This window comes from Rhinopithecus bieti, unplaced genomic scaffold (genome assembly GCF_001698545.2).
Source record: "Rhinopithecus bieti isolate Rb0 unplaced genomic scaffold, ASM169854v2 scaffold_65, whole genome shotgun sequence".
Classification (NCBI taxonomy): Eukaryota; Metazoa; Chordata; class Mammalia; order Primates; family Cercopithecidae; genus Rhinopithecus; species Rhinopithecus bieti.
In genome coordinates this window covers 5,784,661-5,802,762 of record NW_016803344.1, presented here as the reverse complement: position 1 = coordinate 5,802,762, position 18,102 = coordinate 5,784,661, and the positions used below count along the sequence as shown (strand labels likewise).

Genomic DNA, 18,102 nt, shown 5'->3' with positions numbered 1-18,102 from the left:
CCCCACCCAAATTTTTTTTTTTTTTTTTTTGTATTTTTTTTTTTTTTTGAGACGGAGTCTTGCTCTGTTGCCCGGTCTGGAGTGCAGTGGCCGGATCTCAGCTTACTGCAAGCTCCGCCTCCCGGGTTTACGCCATTCTCCTGCCTCAGCCTCCGGAGTAGCTGGGACTACAGGCGCCCGCCATGTATTTTTTTATAGAGACAGGTTTTCACTATGTTGCCCAGGCTGGTCTCCAACTCCTGGGCTCAAGCAATGCTCCCACTTTGGCCTCCCAAAGCACTGAGATGACAGGTGTGAGCCACCATGCCTGGCCTGCGATAAAATTAAGAGGATAAATACATATCCTTTGGATATATCCTTTTAGTGCATGAGTTTTTTTCTCCTTCTTTAACATAAGGCATACAACTCTAGAAATAAAGCTGGGAAACTCTAGAAATAAAACCATCAATGTCTGGGAACGCAATCTGACAGGTTAAGTTTAATATGCCTTGTAAGGGCAACATCCCCTCTCCTAAAGTACTTCATACTAACCATTCACTGACCACTCTTAGGCTTCAACACAGACAGAGGACTCCTTAACTCCAGGCTGCCAGGCTTTGGTAAAGACAGAAACTCACAACTTACTTTCTTCTTTTTTTTGAGACAGGGTCTTGCTCTGTCACCCAGGCTGGAGTGCAATAGCATGATCTTGGCTCACTGAAGCCTCAAACTCCCAAGCTCAAGCGATCCTCCCACGTCAGCCTCAAGAGTAACTGGGACTATAGGCAAGCACCACCATGCCTGGCTAATTTTTTTTCTTTTTGAGACAGAGTCTCGCTCTGTCGCCTATGCTGGAGTGCAATGGTGTGATCTCGGCTCACTGCAACCTCCGCCTCCCGGGTTCAAGTAATTCTCCTGCCTCAGCCTCCGGAGCAGCTGGGATTACAGTCACGCACCATCACGCCCAGCTAATTTTTTTGTATTTTGAGTAGAGACGGGGTTTCACCATGTTGGTCAGGCTGGTCTTGAACTCCTAAACTCAAGTGATTCACCTGCCTCAGCCTCCTAAAGTGTTAGGATTATGAAGTATAAGTCGCTGCACCTGGCCCACAACTTTCGTATGTCCTCCTGTTGTTATAAGCTAATAACAATAACAGTTGTAAGTATGGCCTAACACATTTTTTTACCTTATTGACTCACAGAAGTGTTTTGAGAATAGATACCTTTAAATAAGAGCAATGAGATTTCTCAAAGAAAAGTGTACACCACCAGTAGCATTTATTAACCCCATTCATGTGATCCTGACACACCAATATTTTTTCTCCATTACTCAGTATTGCTAGAGCAATGTAACTTGAGGACCAATTTTTCCCAATCTAGAAATATCACTTTCTGAATTTATCCCAATATTATGAAATATCTTCAGCTCTTTAAGACAAAACTCTGGTTCCACAATGGGCTTTATGTTGCTGTCCACTTTCTATTATATTATTATCTTGCTTCTATGCAAAACTTTCTATACTGCCATCTTTATTCTGAAACCTTGCTATAATGCTATGAGTACTACATAACACTATAAAATAGAACCTACTAGGGTAGGTCCAGCTTGAAGTCTATTAAGGTCTATTTTAATAACTGAGGTATCAAATATCCTCAATAACAGGATACGCTCATGAGCTCCATGGTACAGAGCATGAAGTTGACACCTTCACATGTGCTCCTTCCACTCTTCTATCAGATAATGCCAACTTAACCAAACTCTGAACAAATTTTTTAAAAGCTTTTTATTTTGAATTAATTATTACTCACAGGATGCAAAAAATTGCACAAAGTCTCACATATACTTCATTTTTCTCCGAGGGTGACATCTTATATAACTATAGTACAGTATCAAAACCACAGAAGTGGCATTGGTACATTATTGTTAACCACAAACATTGTTAAATTTTCACCATGTTTAAAAGCTGAGTTCATTTCTGTAAATGTATAGTTCTATGCATTATCTCATGTATACATTTATGTAATCACCTATCACCAAAATCAAGATACAGAATCATCTTGTATGATGGAATCATCATCATCACATAATTATTCCCTTATGTTACCTTTTAATATTTGTATCCACTTCCCACCTACCCTGTTTCCTGACAAGTACTAATATGGTCTCCATCTCTAGTTTTGTCATTTTGAGAATGTTATATGAATTGAATCACACAGGATGTGATCTTTTGAGACTGACTTTCTTCATTAAGCAAATTACTCTTGAAGTCCACCCAGACCTACTGTGTGTATCAACAGCCCATTCCTTTTTTATTGCTGGGTGATCAGTATTTTTAAACTGTAGAAGAGTAAAATAATTCTGAGTGTCAATAAAAGTTTTAAAGTGTCCACTTAATGTTTGGGGAATTTAAGGCCTACTTGTAAATTAAACTGATACATTAAAAAAAAAACTTCCCAGACATTCACTTAAGCAACAGCACAGTATCAGACATAAATATCTGTTTTAAAATGACAGAATTGGAAGAAAAAAAAATGAAATGACAGAATTCAATGAAGAAACTCATGTGACTTACCCCATCCAGGTGGCAATGGACCAAGAGGATCAAATTCTTTACTTTGTGATGTAGCAAATAAATCTTGATTCTAAAAAGAACCAAGAAGTGATGAAACTATTAACAACAAATTATCTGACAGCAAGTTTGTGAGTTCTGATTTCCCTTTCCTGGCAACACAGAGAGTTTGCCATCTTAAAGAAGTGTCACATGGTTATGGATAAATGCCAATACACTTTGGTTTGGTTTAAAAGAAACCTGTGCAAACATTACCTAACATTTAAAATTATTTAAAATTAAAATATTATACAAATACGTAATCCTCATCCCCAAAATGACCATTTTTTCCTCTGTGCTACAAATTTTACATCAATAATTTAAAAATTAGAAAAACATAAAACCCCCCACAAAAGTAATTTATAATACCAGTACCCAGAATCATCAGATGACGGTGAAAAATATTGCATGTGTAACTCAAGAACAGAAGATCAAATACTGAACATGTGACATACAAAGAATTATGAGAAGAGAGTTGGGGGAATAGGAAGAGCGGGCTGTCAGATGAGTGAAAGGAAAGGATTCCAGCTGGAAAGTGTTAATGAGCCTAGAACTGTATGGAAGACTTCTTAAAAGTTCTGTTTCCAATGATCACACTGGTGGAGAGAAAGATTTGGCTAGATATGATAAAAGCAAAGTAAGAGTCAACCTTTGGAAAAAGAAAACAAAAGTCATACTGACTCCGTGTAGGGATATTAAATGTTTTGATTTAAATGTATAATTAAATAGAGATAATTATATGGTCACCCTGTAAGACTTGGTTAAACCCTTTCTTCTTTAGTAAGATAAACAAGAGTCTAACTGCATTAAACATAATTTTACTTATGGGGAAGAAAAAAAACAAGTAAAATAGGACAATGAATCCCACATACCCAGCACCAGGATTCAACACTGATCAAGACTTAGCGAAGTTTCTTTATCTCTTTTCTCCTGTTCTTTGTTGAAGCGAAAATCAAACATTATTTCACCTCTACATATTTTAGTATGCCTCTCTAAAAATTTTTTTTTCTTTTTTTTTTTGAGATAGAGTCTTGCTCTGTCACCCAGGCTGGAGTACAGTGGCATGATCTCGGCTCACTGCAACCTCCACCTCCCAGGTTCAAGTGATTCTCCTCCCTCTGTCTCCTGAGTAGCTGGGATTACAGGCGCATGCCACACGCCCAGCTGATTTTTGTATTTTTAGTAGAGAAGGAGCTTCGGAGTTTCCCTGTGTTGGCCAGGCTGGTCTCAAAGTCCTGACCTCAGGCAATCCGCCTACCTTGGCTTCCCAAAGTACTGGGATTAAAGGCATGAGTAACTGCATCCAGCTGACATTTTCTTACATAATCACAATGTCATTATGACATGTAGTAAAGAATCAATGTTAATTTTATCATCTAATACCTAATCTGTAATTAAATGCATGATTGCTTATTTGTTAAAATCAGGATCCAAACAAAGTCCTTACGTTACATTTGGTTGTTTCTCCTAAATCTCAATATAGAGCAGCTCCCTTGCTATCTCTTTTTGTTTCTTTACCCATCCCCTCCAACCCCCTGTCACTGGCCTATTACAGAAACCTGGTTGATTGATGAGGTCTTGAAGGATATGAGATATATTACATTACTGATATAATAACTTGGATTTAGTGCTGTCGAGAACTACCTCCCTCCTCCTGATAGACACGATTATGAAAAGATGTGAGGACAGGGAGGCCAGCAGGAAACACTACAAAAGGTCTGAGCCCAAGTTACAGTGAGGTCTGAAAAGTTTGGCACAAGACATACTGTACTGACAATTTTAAGACTGAAGCCAACCCCACTGGCTCTCCCTGGACAGATAAACTAGGGACATGCACAATTAAGCCATGGACTAGGAATAACCATTACACAGTGTTTTATCATCAACCACATCCACTCTGAGACTTAAAATGCTGGGTGCATGACAGTTTCTGTATGCTAGTAAGAGTCACAACAACAATGGCAGCCAAAGGCCACTTCATATACTCAATAAACATACTATTTCTCAGCAACATCCCATCATTTTTAAAGTAAATGTTATTAAGGATGTTAAATTAATTCATTTCATCTTATATCTTTGGCTATGTTAACTAAAATAGGCTGTTTAGATTCTATGTAATTTCAAACCACTCTACATCAAGTACAAAGAGTAAAAATTTCAGAAAATTGTTCAGATTATGTTGGATTGGTGGGAGGGAACAAGATGATGAAGGAGAAGCTGCCCTTAAAAAAAAATTCCGAAGACCCCGAGTCCTAATCGGTCAGATTTACAGTAGTCAAAATATACAGTTGGTGCTCCAGAAATCTGCTAAATCTCTCTTCTAAAAGAATGTTTTGAAAGATTGTGTAATGCAAAAATGAGATAAAGGGTACATATACAGAGGTGAATATGAAGAAGAGAAGAGATGGGAACTAACGTTTCTAAGCCTTCAGTACATGCCAAATATATTGGAACTTTATTTTAAAGAATCCTCAGAAAAACTGAGGCAATTTTATATCTGTATTTATTTTACAGATAAAGGAAATAAGTCTTGATGAGGTTAAGTAACTTACTCAAAGTCATACAGAGAAAGTTAACTGTGGAACCAGGGTTTGAACCCAGACGTGTCTGACTCCAAAGCCCATGCTCTTTCCACTGAACACCCATGTGGAAACTAGTTTTAAAGAAGGCAGGCAAGCTAGGCATTCAAACCTAGAAGAAATTTGGCCAGGCATACCACAGGTGATTATAATTTAGAAAGGAAGATGTAAAACAGCATAGAAAAAACAATGAAAAGAAGGGTAAAGTACACAAGAGACACAATTAATTTCAGCTTTAAAACCACTGGGAGGGGAAATATAGTTAACATTTGTTCAGAGAAAGTGGCAGGAAAAATTGTTATATGAAAGAAAAGTACTTGAGTCATAAGCAGGGAACAAAGGGAAGGCTGCTGATAAAGGTGAATTTGTCTACATCAGTGAGTGCTGACTATTATGATGATGAGGTATCAGGAATAGGCAAGAATATGAAGAAAAGGGATAAAACCATGCCTGGTCAGGACAGGAATGTGAAAGGTGCTGTTTTACGCTGATGAATTCCAACAGGGATGATACCAATGGCAGTGGAGAAGAGATGGTGATGGAGAGGGGCATTTTCTCCTGAGCTCTTATAAGACTTGATTTTCTTCCATTTAGGTTCTATATAACAAATCCATCTTGTTTGGCACAGAGAATCAAATTTCTCAACGGATTATTTTCCTTTTCCTCCAGAGAAAAGATCAATGATATTGTATGACTTGAGAGATTACAAAATTCCTACCACCAAAGACTGCATAGCAAAGGAAGATTTTGGTGTACTTACACTATTACTGCAATATTGCTCTATAGGAAAATATGTAAAATTTAAACCATTTGTTTCCAGAAGGGAAATGATTCTATATCAAAGATAATAAAGATTTAAAGACAGAATAATACAGTAAGCATACTCCTATAAAGGATCAAATTTCTTCAGTCTGCCAGAGTACCAAATAATTTTTTAGGTAAGCCTTACCTCCAAATGGTAAAAAGTGGTTAAACTCTATCATGAGTTTTGTACAACCACGTTAGAGTCAGATGCTCTTAGACCCAAGTCACTAGCAAATTTAGAAATGTTTTAATTATTTTCAAGCTGCTTGAGTTTATTTTTACTATTCTTTTGTTCATGAATTTTAAGTTGTCCTAACTTCTTTTTTGCTTATTTTGACATTAAAAGAAAAGGAAGTTGGACTTAAGCAAATTACTAAAAGGAAAGATTAGATCACACACAGAATACCCCAGACGAGGTCTAAAAATAATACCTACTAACAGCAACAACTGGGTTGCCATGCTACTTGTACCTTCTTTTTAGTGCTTTCCATGACATATGCTGGAAGGGGCTAGAAACAAAATAGTCTTACTAGTTTATTAAACAACAGCCTGCTCACCCCATAAATGAATCTCTGGTTAAACTGCTGCATTGCTCCTTGAAGCTGACTACGCTGTAGCTGCCATTGTTCATAGTTCCGGACAGATTCCAGTGTTGGCCTCTGCCATGTTGTTGTTCTTGTGAAATGGTCAACATAATAAATACGTCCCATGTTGTCAACCCGCCGTTCCCAGCTAAATCAGAAAAAAAAAAAAAAAAACAAGCTAATTCAACAAATACTTGTGAAACAGACAGAAGATTTCACCTTGTGAAACTACTTTTGATTTATATGGAGTCTTTTATGTATTTTTAAATAAATTTACTTCTTGAAAGTTCATAAGATGCATTAGTTAGGTTCTTAAAATGCAATACATACTTAGTGAGTAAGTCTCAGTCATTAAGTTTTGAGCTTCTTGTCAATGTTCTTTTCACTGTTTCAATCATAACAGGGACACAAATTGAATTTATAGCTTTGGACAGATATCAAAAGCACTTTTGGCCAGGTGCAGTGGCTCACACCTGTGATCCCAGCACTTTGGGAGGCCAAAGTGGGTGGATCACTTGAGGTCAGGAGTTCAAGACTAGCCTGGCCAATATGGTGAAGCCCCCATCTCTACTAAAAATACAAAAAATTAGCCAGGTGTGGTGGCACAGATCCATAGTCCCAGCTACGCGAGAGGCTGAGCAGAAGAACTGCTTGGAGCTGTGAGGTGGGGGCTGCAGTGAGCTGAGATCATGCCAATACACTCCAGCCTGGGCAACAGAGTGAGTCTCCATCTCAAAAAAATAAAAATAAATCAAACACACACAAAATTTTTTGCAAGAACACAACTAACTTCCTATCTTTTTTTATTTTTATTTTTTTGAGACAGAGTTTCCCTCTTGTTGCCCAGGCTGGAGTGCAATGGCGCGATCTCGGCTCACCACAACCTCTGCCTCTTGGGTTCAAGCGATTCTCCTGCCTCAGCCTCCTGAGTAGCTGGGATTACAGGCATGCATCACCACGCTTGGCTAATTTTGTATTTTTAGTAGAGACGGAGTTTCTACATGTTGGTCAGTCTGGTCTCGAACTCCCGACCTCAGGTGATCTGCCCACCTCGGCCTCCCAAAGTGCTGGGATTACAGGAGTGAGCCACCAAGCCTGGCCAACTTCCTATCATTTTAAATGGGTACAAAATATGTAAGTAAATATTGATACAAATGTTCTAAATAAACCATTTGAAACATAACTGATTGTGTTGATTATGAACATAATTCATAAATGAATCGAATGATTTCATGATTTCTACCTGGTTGGTTATTTAGGGTGGTTTCCAATATTCTCATGTTATAAAAAATAAAACAATGAATATCTTTAATGCAGCAAATTGTTTCTTCCTTTGAATTGTTTCTTTAGGATAAATTTCACATAGAGGATTATGGTATGTATTAATACATAATTATGGTGGGCAGATGCAGGGAGGATGACAGGGTCTGGCTCTGCTGACCAGGAGTACAGTGGCACGATCACAGTTCACTGTAATCTTGAACTCCTAGGCTCAAGAGATTCTCCCTCTTCAGACTCCTGATTAACTAGGACCACAGGTATATGCCACCATGCCCAGCTAATTTTTTTTACTTTCTATAGCAACGGGGTCTCACTATGCTACCCAGGCTGGTGTCAAACTCCTGGCCTCAAGCGCCCATCCTACCTTGGCCTCCCAAAGTGCTAGGATTTCAGGCATCAGCCACTGTGCCCAGCCACAGCAGCAATTAATAAGGTAAAGTTCCTCACCAACACTTGATATTATCTGCTAATTTAATAACTAAAACAGTACCTTTTCAGGGTATATTTCCTTCAGATTACTAACAAGGTTAAGTATTTTTCCATGTTTGCTACTGATATTCCTCTGGATTAAAAAATATTTTTTCTCCAATTATTTTATATAAGGTTTCTTTTTTTGGGGTTTTTTTTTTTTTTTTTTTTTTTTTGACAGTCTTCCTCTGTCTCCAGGCTGGAGTGCACGGGTGCAATCTTGGCTCACTGCAACCTCCGCCTCCCAGGTTCAAGCCATTCTCCTGCCTCAGCCTCCCGAGTAGCTGGGACTATAGGCGCACACCATGGTGCCCAGCTAATTTTTTAATTTTTAGTAGAGATGGGGTTTCACCATGTTGGCCAGGTTGGTCTCGATCTCTTGACCTCGTGATCCGCCCACCTCAGCCTCCCAAGGTGCTGGGATTACAGGCATGAGCCACCGCGCCTGGACTATAACGTTAATGTTAAAGGCTTAACACCATGTATTAATATATTAACTTCCCCAATTAATTTGAAATGATTTTGCTATTACAGTTTTTTAATATAATAAGAACTTCATTTTAATATATGATGGGGCTCTAATTCTTATTCATTTAAATAATTACCCTTGAAGAAACTAATACTCAAACTACAGTATTAGTAAACAGGTAAACAGTTTAGACAAGAAAAGTCAAGGAAAAAAAAAATTTTTTTTTTGAGACGGAGTCTTGCTCTGTCACCCAGGCTGGAGTGATCTCTGCTCACTGCAAGCTCCGTCTCCCAGATTCACATCATTCTCCCGCCTCAGCCTCCTGAGTAGCTGGGACTATAGGCACCCGCCACCATGCCCGGCTATTTTTTTTTTATTTTTAGTAGACACAGGGTTTCATCGTGTTAGCCAGGATGGTCTCAATCTTTTGACCTCGTGATCCGCCTGCCTCGGCCTCCCAAAGTGCTGGGATTACAGGGTGAGCCACTGCGCCCGGCCAACCTAGGGAATCTTTAGGTCAGAAATGAGTGAAAATAGGGCCAGGCGTGATAGCTCACACCTGTAATCCCAGCACTTTGGGGGGCCAAGGCAGGAGGATGGCTTGAGCTCAGGAGTTCAAAAACAGCCTGGGCGACATAGCAAGATGTTGTTTCTATATAATAAAGAAAAAAAGAAAGAAATATGAGTGAAAACAAAAATCATTTATCAGGTTCTGAATTAATCAGTTGTCTAGCTCTCTTCTTTCTCATTTGTACTTACCACAAAACAAAGTGGACAGAGAAAGGGTTGACAGGAAAAAGTAAAACAGAAATGTAGGGAAGACTACACAGATGTAATCCACAATTCTGACTAAACAAAATTATTCTTTTTAAATTCAGATACTTACCCAGGAGGTAGAGGTTCTGGTCTATCCCATGTTGTTCTTTTCTCAACATGATCTACATAGTAAACTCGTCCGTGCTGGTCCACTCTCTGCTCCCAACTTAAATACAAAATTAGAAGGCTGGTAAAATACTTGCATGAGTTACTTGGCTTTTTAATCTTGTCTTTGCCTTTTCCATTAAATGACCACTATTGAACTAAGGCAAATAAGGATATCAGTTTAGAAAGATGATACAAATACAATTTAAGAATAAAGCGGAGAAATGTAATCTTCAGGCGGTGGCACACAGTGAATTCAACTTCTTCTATGCAAGTATCTGCTCTAGGAGAAAATACATCCTAAAGAGGCTTGAGGTCAGTCAAGCTAGGATACCAAAGTCACTGTCAATCAGGGTATAATCAGGATTTGAGTGGAAACAAACGGACAGGCGCAGTGGCTCATGCCTGTAATCCCAGCACTTTGGGAGGCCGAGGAGGCCGGATCACTTGAGGTCAGGAGTTCAAGATGAGCCTGGCCAACATGGTGAAACCCCAACTCTACTAAAAATACAAAAACTAGGGCGCAGTGGCTCACACCTGTAATCCCAACACTTTGGGAGGCCAAGACGGGTGGATTACTCGAGGTCAGGAGTTCAAGACCAGCCTAGCCAACATGGTGAAACCTTGTCTCTACTGAAAATACAAAAATTAGTTGGATGTGATGGTGGGCACCTGTAGTCCCAACTACTCAGGAGGCTGAGGCAGGAGAATCACTTTAACCTGGGAGGCAAAGGTTGCAGTGAGCCAAGATTATACCGTTGCACTCCAGCCTGGACGACAGAGCAAGACTCCATATCAAAAAAAAAAAAAAATTGGCCAGGCATAGTGGCAAGGTGCCTGTAATCCCAACTACTTGGGATGCTGAGGCAGAAGAATCACTTGAACCTGGAAGGTGGAGGTTACAGTGAGCCAAGATCCCACTGCTGCACTACAGCTTGGGTGACAGAGCAAGATTTCATCTCAAACAAACAAATAAAAAATAAACAAGAAAAAATTACATTTGAGTATCTTAAAAACAATCTATGAAAATAGTCTTAAAATAATCAGTAGAGATTAAAATGGGATTATGAGCACAAATTTTCTCAGTTTTCTGAATTATCTATCACTTTGCTATAATGATTTTTCTTTTTTCCCCAAGATGGAGTTTTGCTCTTGTTGCCCAGGCTGGAGGGCAGTGGCGTGATCTTGGCTCACTGCAACCTCCACCTTCCAGGTTCAGTCAATTCTCCTGCCTCAGAATCTGAGTAGCTGGGATTACAGGCACCCGCTACCATGTCTGGCTAATTTTTTGTATTTTTAGTAGAGATGGGATTTCACCATGTTGGCCAGGCTGGTCTCGAACTCCTGACCTCAGGTGATCTGACCGCCTCGGCCTCCCAAAGTGCTGGGATTACAGGCATGAGCCACCATGCCCAGCCTATAATGATTTTATGATGAAACAAAATTTTGATATTAAAAAGGGATTTTTTTCCCCCTCAAAGAAAAAAGCAATTGGAATTAGGTGATTATTTTATTAATTGGCCTTGGTTAACTTTCAGGGTCCATTGATGAAAAAATATATTTTCCACTTTGCCTTGAAGATTTCAAATATGGTGTGTTTTCCTTGTTCATTTTGACTCTACATCCCCCAAAATCAGTTATAATATCATAAAAACAGTCGGCTGGGTGCAGTAGCTCATGCCTGTAACCCCAGCACTTTTGGAGGTTGAGGTGGGTCGATCACTTGAGGTCAGGAGTTCGAGATCAGCCTAGCCAACATGGTAAAACCCCGTCTCTACTAAAAGTACAAAAATTAGCCGGGCTTCATAGTGCACACCTGTAATCCTAGCTACCAGGGAGGCTAAGGCAGGAGAATTACTTGAACCCAGGGTGCGGAGGTTGCAGTGAGCCGAGATCGCGCCACTGCACTCCAGCCTGGGAGACAGAGCAAGACTCCATCTCAAAATAAAGCAATTTAAAAGGAGTGATTGAAATAATGGAGTTTACTGTTGTTTACTATTATTTTCCTTATTAATAAGCAGGCTTATGGAGAAGACTAAAGACAATGTGTGTTAATTTCAAAAGTTACTCACCCAGGTGGCAAGGGAGCTTGAGTTACAGGATTTAATGGCCTAGGGCCTGAGCCTCCAGATATAGTAAGAGGAATTATTAATCCAGATGTTGCTCCTTCAGATGTATTTGTATTTGTATTTGTCGGTGGCAGAGAGCCTGTACTAGACCCATCACTTTCAGAAGTGGCAGATGGTGACCCATTGACAGATGCTATAAAAGATTTGGGGAAAATAGGAAAAGAATCTTTTATTTTCTAAGATTCAGGATAGAATTTTAACAAATAAAAGGCAGATGACAAATATAAAACTTAAGATGTAGATACACAGGTGAAAATTACTTAAAGAAGTAAGTAATGGAAATAACCAACGCTGCCGCTTAATAGGCTTGTTTACTTCTTCGGTCCTGTCTACCCCTATGTCCCATTATTAATTACAAAGCATGTACAGGTTCTCTGATCTCCTGATGTCATAGGAAATAAAAACTTTTAGAATAGGAAATCATTAATATTCCTTGGTATTTTAAGTTCATTTATTAATATTCCAGCTCTTTAAAACTGCTTTCCTGTGAAACCCTGCAGATTACAGACCAATTTTTTATGTTGGTTATAATATGGAAGGTCTGACTGATAAGCAATAATATTCTTACAAATAGTAACTGGTCATATATTACACCTTTAAGAAATACTTGTGGACAAAACAATGTCTAGAGGAGGTCAACAAGTTTATAATAAAGACATCTTAAAGACTCACAATATACTGTTAATCAAATTATCTATAAAAGGGGAAGATGTGGTTGCAGTGCCTTATGCCTGTAATTCCCATGCTTTGGGAGGCCGAGGCAGGTGGATCACTCTCAGCTCAGGAGCTCCAGACCAGCCTGGACAACATGGCAAAACTCCATCTCTACAAAAAATATAAAAATTTAGCCAGGCATTGGTGGCTCATGACTGTGGTACCAGCTACTCAGGAGGCGGAGGCTAGAGAATCACTTGAGCCTGGGAAGCAGAGGTGGCAGTGAGCTGAGATGTCACCACATTCCAGTCTGGGTGAGATAGTGAGACCCTGTCTCAGAAAATTAAAAAATAAAAAGGGGAGGATGTATAACTGAATAGAAATTCATTTAAGAAAATGATTTGCAGAGAACTAATGTACTTTCCCAGTAATATTTGGTTTAACTACACTGCATTCCCTGCCCATATATTAGCAGAGAGAAATAATAAAAGATAAGATTAAAGATTTGTTCTGGCTATCAGAGAAATGGATATTCTAACTGTAGGTGTTCACATTTTTACTACCTAAAACATTCTTATCTGTTGTGTATTTTTTATTTAAAATCTGAGTCATTTAGCACTGTTGAGTTTTCACTTACTAACTTTTATTTTATTTTATTTTATTTTGAGACGGAGTCTCGCTCTGTCGCCCAGGCTGGAGTGCAGTGGCCGGATCTCAGCTCACTGCAAGTTCTGCCTCCCGGGTTTACGCCATTCTCCTGCCTCAGCCTCCAGAGTAGCTAGGACTACAGGCGCCCGCCACCTCGCCCGGCTAGTTTTTTGTATCTTTTAGTAGAGACGGGGTTTCACCGTGTTAGCCAGGATGGTCTCAATCTCCTGACCTTGTGATCCGCCCGTCTCGGCCTCCCAAAGTGCTGGGATTACAGGCTTGAGCCACCGCGCCCGGCCTTACTAACTTTTTAAAGGATATACTAGGAATAAGCAACCAAATTCTTGACTATTTAATACATTTATGTTATAGTTACAAACCATGTAAGAAAGGTGCAATGTTATTGCAATGTTATCTGTACCGCCTACACTTTATATTATGCACGTCATTTTCATTCTCAATAGAGCACTGCCTCAGTAACGTTACCTTGAATAAAAACTTAGGAAAAAGGCACTTTTGGTTACCTACAGAAAGATCATTCTCTTCCAAAATCTTAAATGTAAAAATACACGCAGAAAATTCACCTAAAAGAATTTCCTGACGCTTACCTGAGAATTAATTGCCAACCAGAACATTATTTATGAGAGTACTGAGAGCTGGAATACAAACCTGGTCTACGTGGGGTGGGTGGTGGTGGTCGTGAAGGTCTTGGAGGTCTAGAAGGTTTAAAACCGCCATTTGAGAGTGATGGAGAATTATTCCCATTGACTCTCCTATTTTCACCAGCTCCTGCATCTTCGGGATCATCTGATCCATTTGTGCTCAGTCTGGGTAAGAAGAGGGGAAAAGGAAGGGGAGAGAAAATGAATACTCCCTGAATTTAACATCTAGAGATAGAGTGATGGGTTGTCCAAGGGCACAGGAATACGTGTGGCCATTCAGAACTATTAGGTATGCTGGTTCGTATTTCAAATAAGCCTTCAGGAGGCCCTATATGAACAGGAACAAAGTCAGGTTCTCAAAATCCTTATAAAGGGTATTACTTTATCACAAGCACAGATAACTTTACCATTGTTGTTTCCTGGTTTCCACTGGCTATTAATATTAATTCAAGTTTGAGGCAGGTCTGGTTTTTCCATGCTAGGAGAACGAAGTGCACGTATTTCCCAGAGACTAGACCCTGATATTCCCCGCCTCAGTACAATGGTACACAAAATGTTCAAAGCTAGTGATTTAGAGTAGAAGTACCCACAGACCTTTTTTGAAAGGAGCTGTCATTTCTTCAAAGCAATGACATCAACTGGAGGGATAGAAAGGAGGGAAGAACACTAACAGGAAACGTCAGACTGAAAGCTACTGCTACTGTTAGCTAAATATGGTTGATTCCTTTTCCTTCCAGAGGGGCTCTAGTCACAGATTAGAAACAAGGGCATAAGTAGCCAGTCTGCAGATGTCTCAGCCAAGGCTCTGGTATGTACTACCTCCAAACCACTACACGGTACTAACCCATACTCCTAGGAATTTCAGAATAAGCCTGAACAAAATAAAATCTAATAGATTCAATTAACAGAGGCTGGGTGCTGTGGCTCACGCTTGTAATTGCAGCACTCTGGGAGGCTGAGGTGAAAGGATCACTTAAGTGCAGGAGTGAGAGATCAGCCTGGGCAACATGACAAGACCCTGTCTGTACAAAAAAATTTAAAAAGTAGCTGGGCATGGTGGGGCACGCCTGTAGTCGAAGCTACTGAGGAGGCTGAGGTGGGAGGATTGTTTGAGTCTGGGAAGTGGAGGTTGCAGTGAGCTGAGCTTGCGCCACTGCACTCCAACCTGGGAGACAGAGTGAGATCCTGTCTCAAACAAAACAAAGAAACAGAGACACAGTACCATGTATTAAATTATTTTTCTGTAAAACGTGTATTGCAATGATTTATTTTTAATAAAAACTGTATAACATGATGTTTTGATATACATAGTGAAAAACATTACTACAGTCAAGCTAATTAACATCTCTCTCCTCGCATAGTTTTTTTTTTCTTTCTTTTTTTTTAGACAGAGTCTCATTCCATCGCCCAGGCTGGAGTGCAGTGGTGTGATCTCGGCTCACTGCAACCTTCACCTCCCAGGTTCTAGTTCTTATGCCTCAGCCTCCTGACTAGGTAGGACTACAGGCGCCTACCACTATGCCCAGCTAATTATTTTGTAGAGACAGGGTTTTGCCATGTTGCCCAGGCTGGTCTTGAACTCCTGACCTCCAGCAATCCTCCCTCCTTGGCCTCCCAAAGTGCTACGATGATAGGCATGAGCCGCTGCGTACCCATCCTCATATTTTAAAATACATTTTCAAACTATGTACCACAGAAATCCTTTAGGGCCTTTCTATTCAAAGTGTGGTCTTTAAAACAAAAGGACAAGCACTATATAGGAGCTTGTCAGAAATGCCCAAACTTCAAAACTATTCTAGACCTACTACATCAGAGCTAGCATTTTAACAAGATCCCCAGATTATATATGTGGACAGTAAGTTATGACAAGCACTACTTTTTTTTAATAGAGGGATTTTTAATAGAGGGACAAATCAGTAATTGGCAGTCAGCACCTGATTAGTGTTGACTACCTGCAGAACATAGTATGAATGCAGGAAGAGTCAGCTTTGACACTGCTTCCCTTCTAATTGAGGTTTCCAAAACCATTTAAGACTGCATATTGTCTCTCCATGCTATTTTAAGAGGTTCTTAATTAGTTTGAAAGAAGAGTTCCCGCTGCTTTTTAAATAACAGGTAACAACTAGTAGAATAGACCAAAAATTGGGAAATTAAGGTTTCTAGCTCTGACTCTGCTACTGATGAGTTATGTGACCAAAGAATGAATCCTAAAATGTATTATCTTGACTACAAGATTCCTAAAAGTCTTTCAGCTAGAAAATTCATACTAAATTGCACATTCAGTGCTAGACAAGTTTTAGGGATACGTGAGGGAGGGGGAACATTAAGTGCATGAGATAAACCTACTATGATAAAGGTACAGCAGAAACTGGATTCCAAAAATGCTATGATTTGTTGCTGGGGATTAACATTTCGGGAATTTTAACATCAATGCTGTGTACCCTTCTAACATTTTGATCTCAATTTTTCAATGGAATTATCTGATAATCCACACAACTCCTTAAATTTCCTTGATACTGAGAATTGTTCCTCTTTCTAGATCTTGAACTCTAAAATCCTTTTAACTACAACTTCCTATTCATTCTACCTGCCTCCTGCAATATCTTTTATTCGGTCTCATCACAACCTTCAACTCCTCCCACAATCTTTACAGTTCATCAGCTCACTTCACGCCTCACTTGAGCTTCATCATAGGCTACTTTCCCTAGTAGTTTCAATTCCTTCACCCTTGCCCAACTGCTTCTCCTCCCAGAAATTCTTTCACCACAACTAATCCCTTATCTACTTTGTTCACTACTATTCTCTCGGACCAACAAGTAATGCTGAAGAATGTTCCAGTTGAGAAGTCAGGTGTATTTTAGTGGAGTAAATAAACTAAGTAAACTAGTATATTAAAGAGCAGGCTGCTCTACAAATGATCCTGATAAATTTTCCACTGGGCCCAGTAAAGATAAGGTCAGAGGTTTTCACTTCCAATTATTTAAGACAAAAACTCTTCTCTCCCCTCTTACTAAAAAGAAGAAATTGCCGGGGCACAGTGGCTCATGCCTGTAATCCCAACACTTTAGGAGGCCAAGGTGGACAGATCACTTGAGATCAAGAGTTTGAGACCAGCCTGGCCTATATGGCAAAACCCCATCTCTACTAAAAATACAAAAATTAGCTAGGCATGCACCTGTAGTCCCAGCTACTCAGAAGGCTGAGCTGGGAGGATCACTTGAACCCAAGAGGCAGAGGTTGTGGTGAGCGGAGACTGCACCACGGCACTCCAGCCTGGGCAATAGACCAAGACTGTCTCAAAAACAAACAAACAAACAAACAAACAAACAAACAAATCACAGCTCAAGACTCTTGGGAGCTAGGGAATTATAAATGATGGATGATTTTGACAACCCAACCTAGTAGTAAAACCATGGGTTCAATGAGATTAGTGTGCTGGTATTAAAATTAATGTGAATAAAGAAATTAATAATTTGGCACGACAAAAAGCTCTAAGTCCTATACAATCATACAGACCTAGGCAAAAGATAGAAAACAATTAAAATTGTGCTTCAGTCTATATATTTCTATTATAGAGTATTCAAATTCCTAAAACTGGATTATGTCAAAGAGACCAAGCCAACATTAGCTACAGTTGACATTATTCAACAACTTCATTTGGGTTATCTATACTGCTTAGAAATCAATCAGTTTCTACATCTCTAATCCACTCCTGGACCCATCCCCAGTGCCCCTTGCAAACCTTTTCCATCTCCTCAAACTGCCAATACCAATCTGTAGCTATCCCTGACTCTTCCTCTTCCCTAAAATAATGATTATCTGCTATCCCTCAACTTTCTCCCATACCTTAAAATTTCTCTGTGCCACTAACTATCTTCATCTGTTTCCCATGTCTGAAAAAGTCTCTCTCCCCTTCTTCAAGGATGATTTGCCTATTATGTCCGGGATGGCAGACTATATCCTCTAGGACTGCCCAACATCTTTTAATGCTTCCTTGCATCTTAATTACATTCCTTTCTTACAGACCTTTTGTCTTACTCCACAAATATAATCAATCACCCAAACCTAAAATGTTTCCTCAATCCTATCTGTTCCTCAAGCTGTTTTCCCATTCCCCTTTCCTTCACTATACTCTTTTTTTAAATGCAGTTGGCTGGGCACGGTGGCTCACGCCTGGAAGGGTGCGGTGGCTCATGCCTGTAATCCCAGCACTTTGGGAGACCGAGGCAGAAGGATCACAAGGTCAGGAGTTCGAGACCAGCCTGATCAACATGATAATGAAACCCCGTCTCTACTTAAAAAAAAAAAAAAAAAA

General features: G+C 39.6%; 1 protein-coding gene across 7 annotated transcripts in view; it reads right to left on the bottom strand.

Moving 5' to 3' along the window:
• The window catches only part of ITCH (itchy E3 ubiquitin protein ligase), a 136,481-nt gene that overhangs the window by 51,041 nt on the left and 67,338 nt on the right, over positions 1 to 18,102 (bottom strand). For 6 of the 7 annotated variants that reach the window (XM_017878612.1, XM_017878617.1, XM_017878645.1 and 3 more), the window contains 5 exons: positions 13,795 to 13,952; positions 11,767 to 11,956; positions 9,660 to 9,755; positions 6,529 to 6,703; positions 2,553 to 2,622 (listed from right to left, as the gene is read on the bottom strand). In XM_017878612.1, the coding sequence (XP_017734101.1) occupies positions 2,553 to 2,622; positions 6,529 to 6,703; positions 9,660 to 9,755; positions 11,767 to 11,956; positions 13,795 to 13,952 (689 nt within the window). Of the gene's footprint in view, positions 1 to 2,552; positions 2,623 to 6,528; positions 6,704 to 9,659; positions 9,756 to 11,766; positions 11,957 to 13,794; positions 13,953 to 18,102 lie in introns of those variants that run through there. The other variant, XM_017878655.1, reaches the window with a different exon arrangement.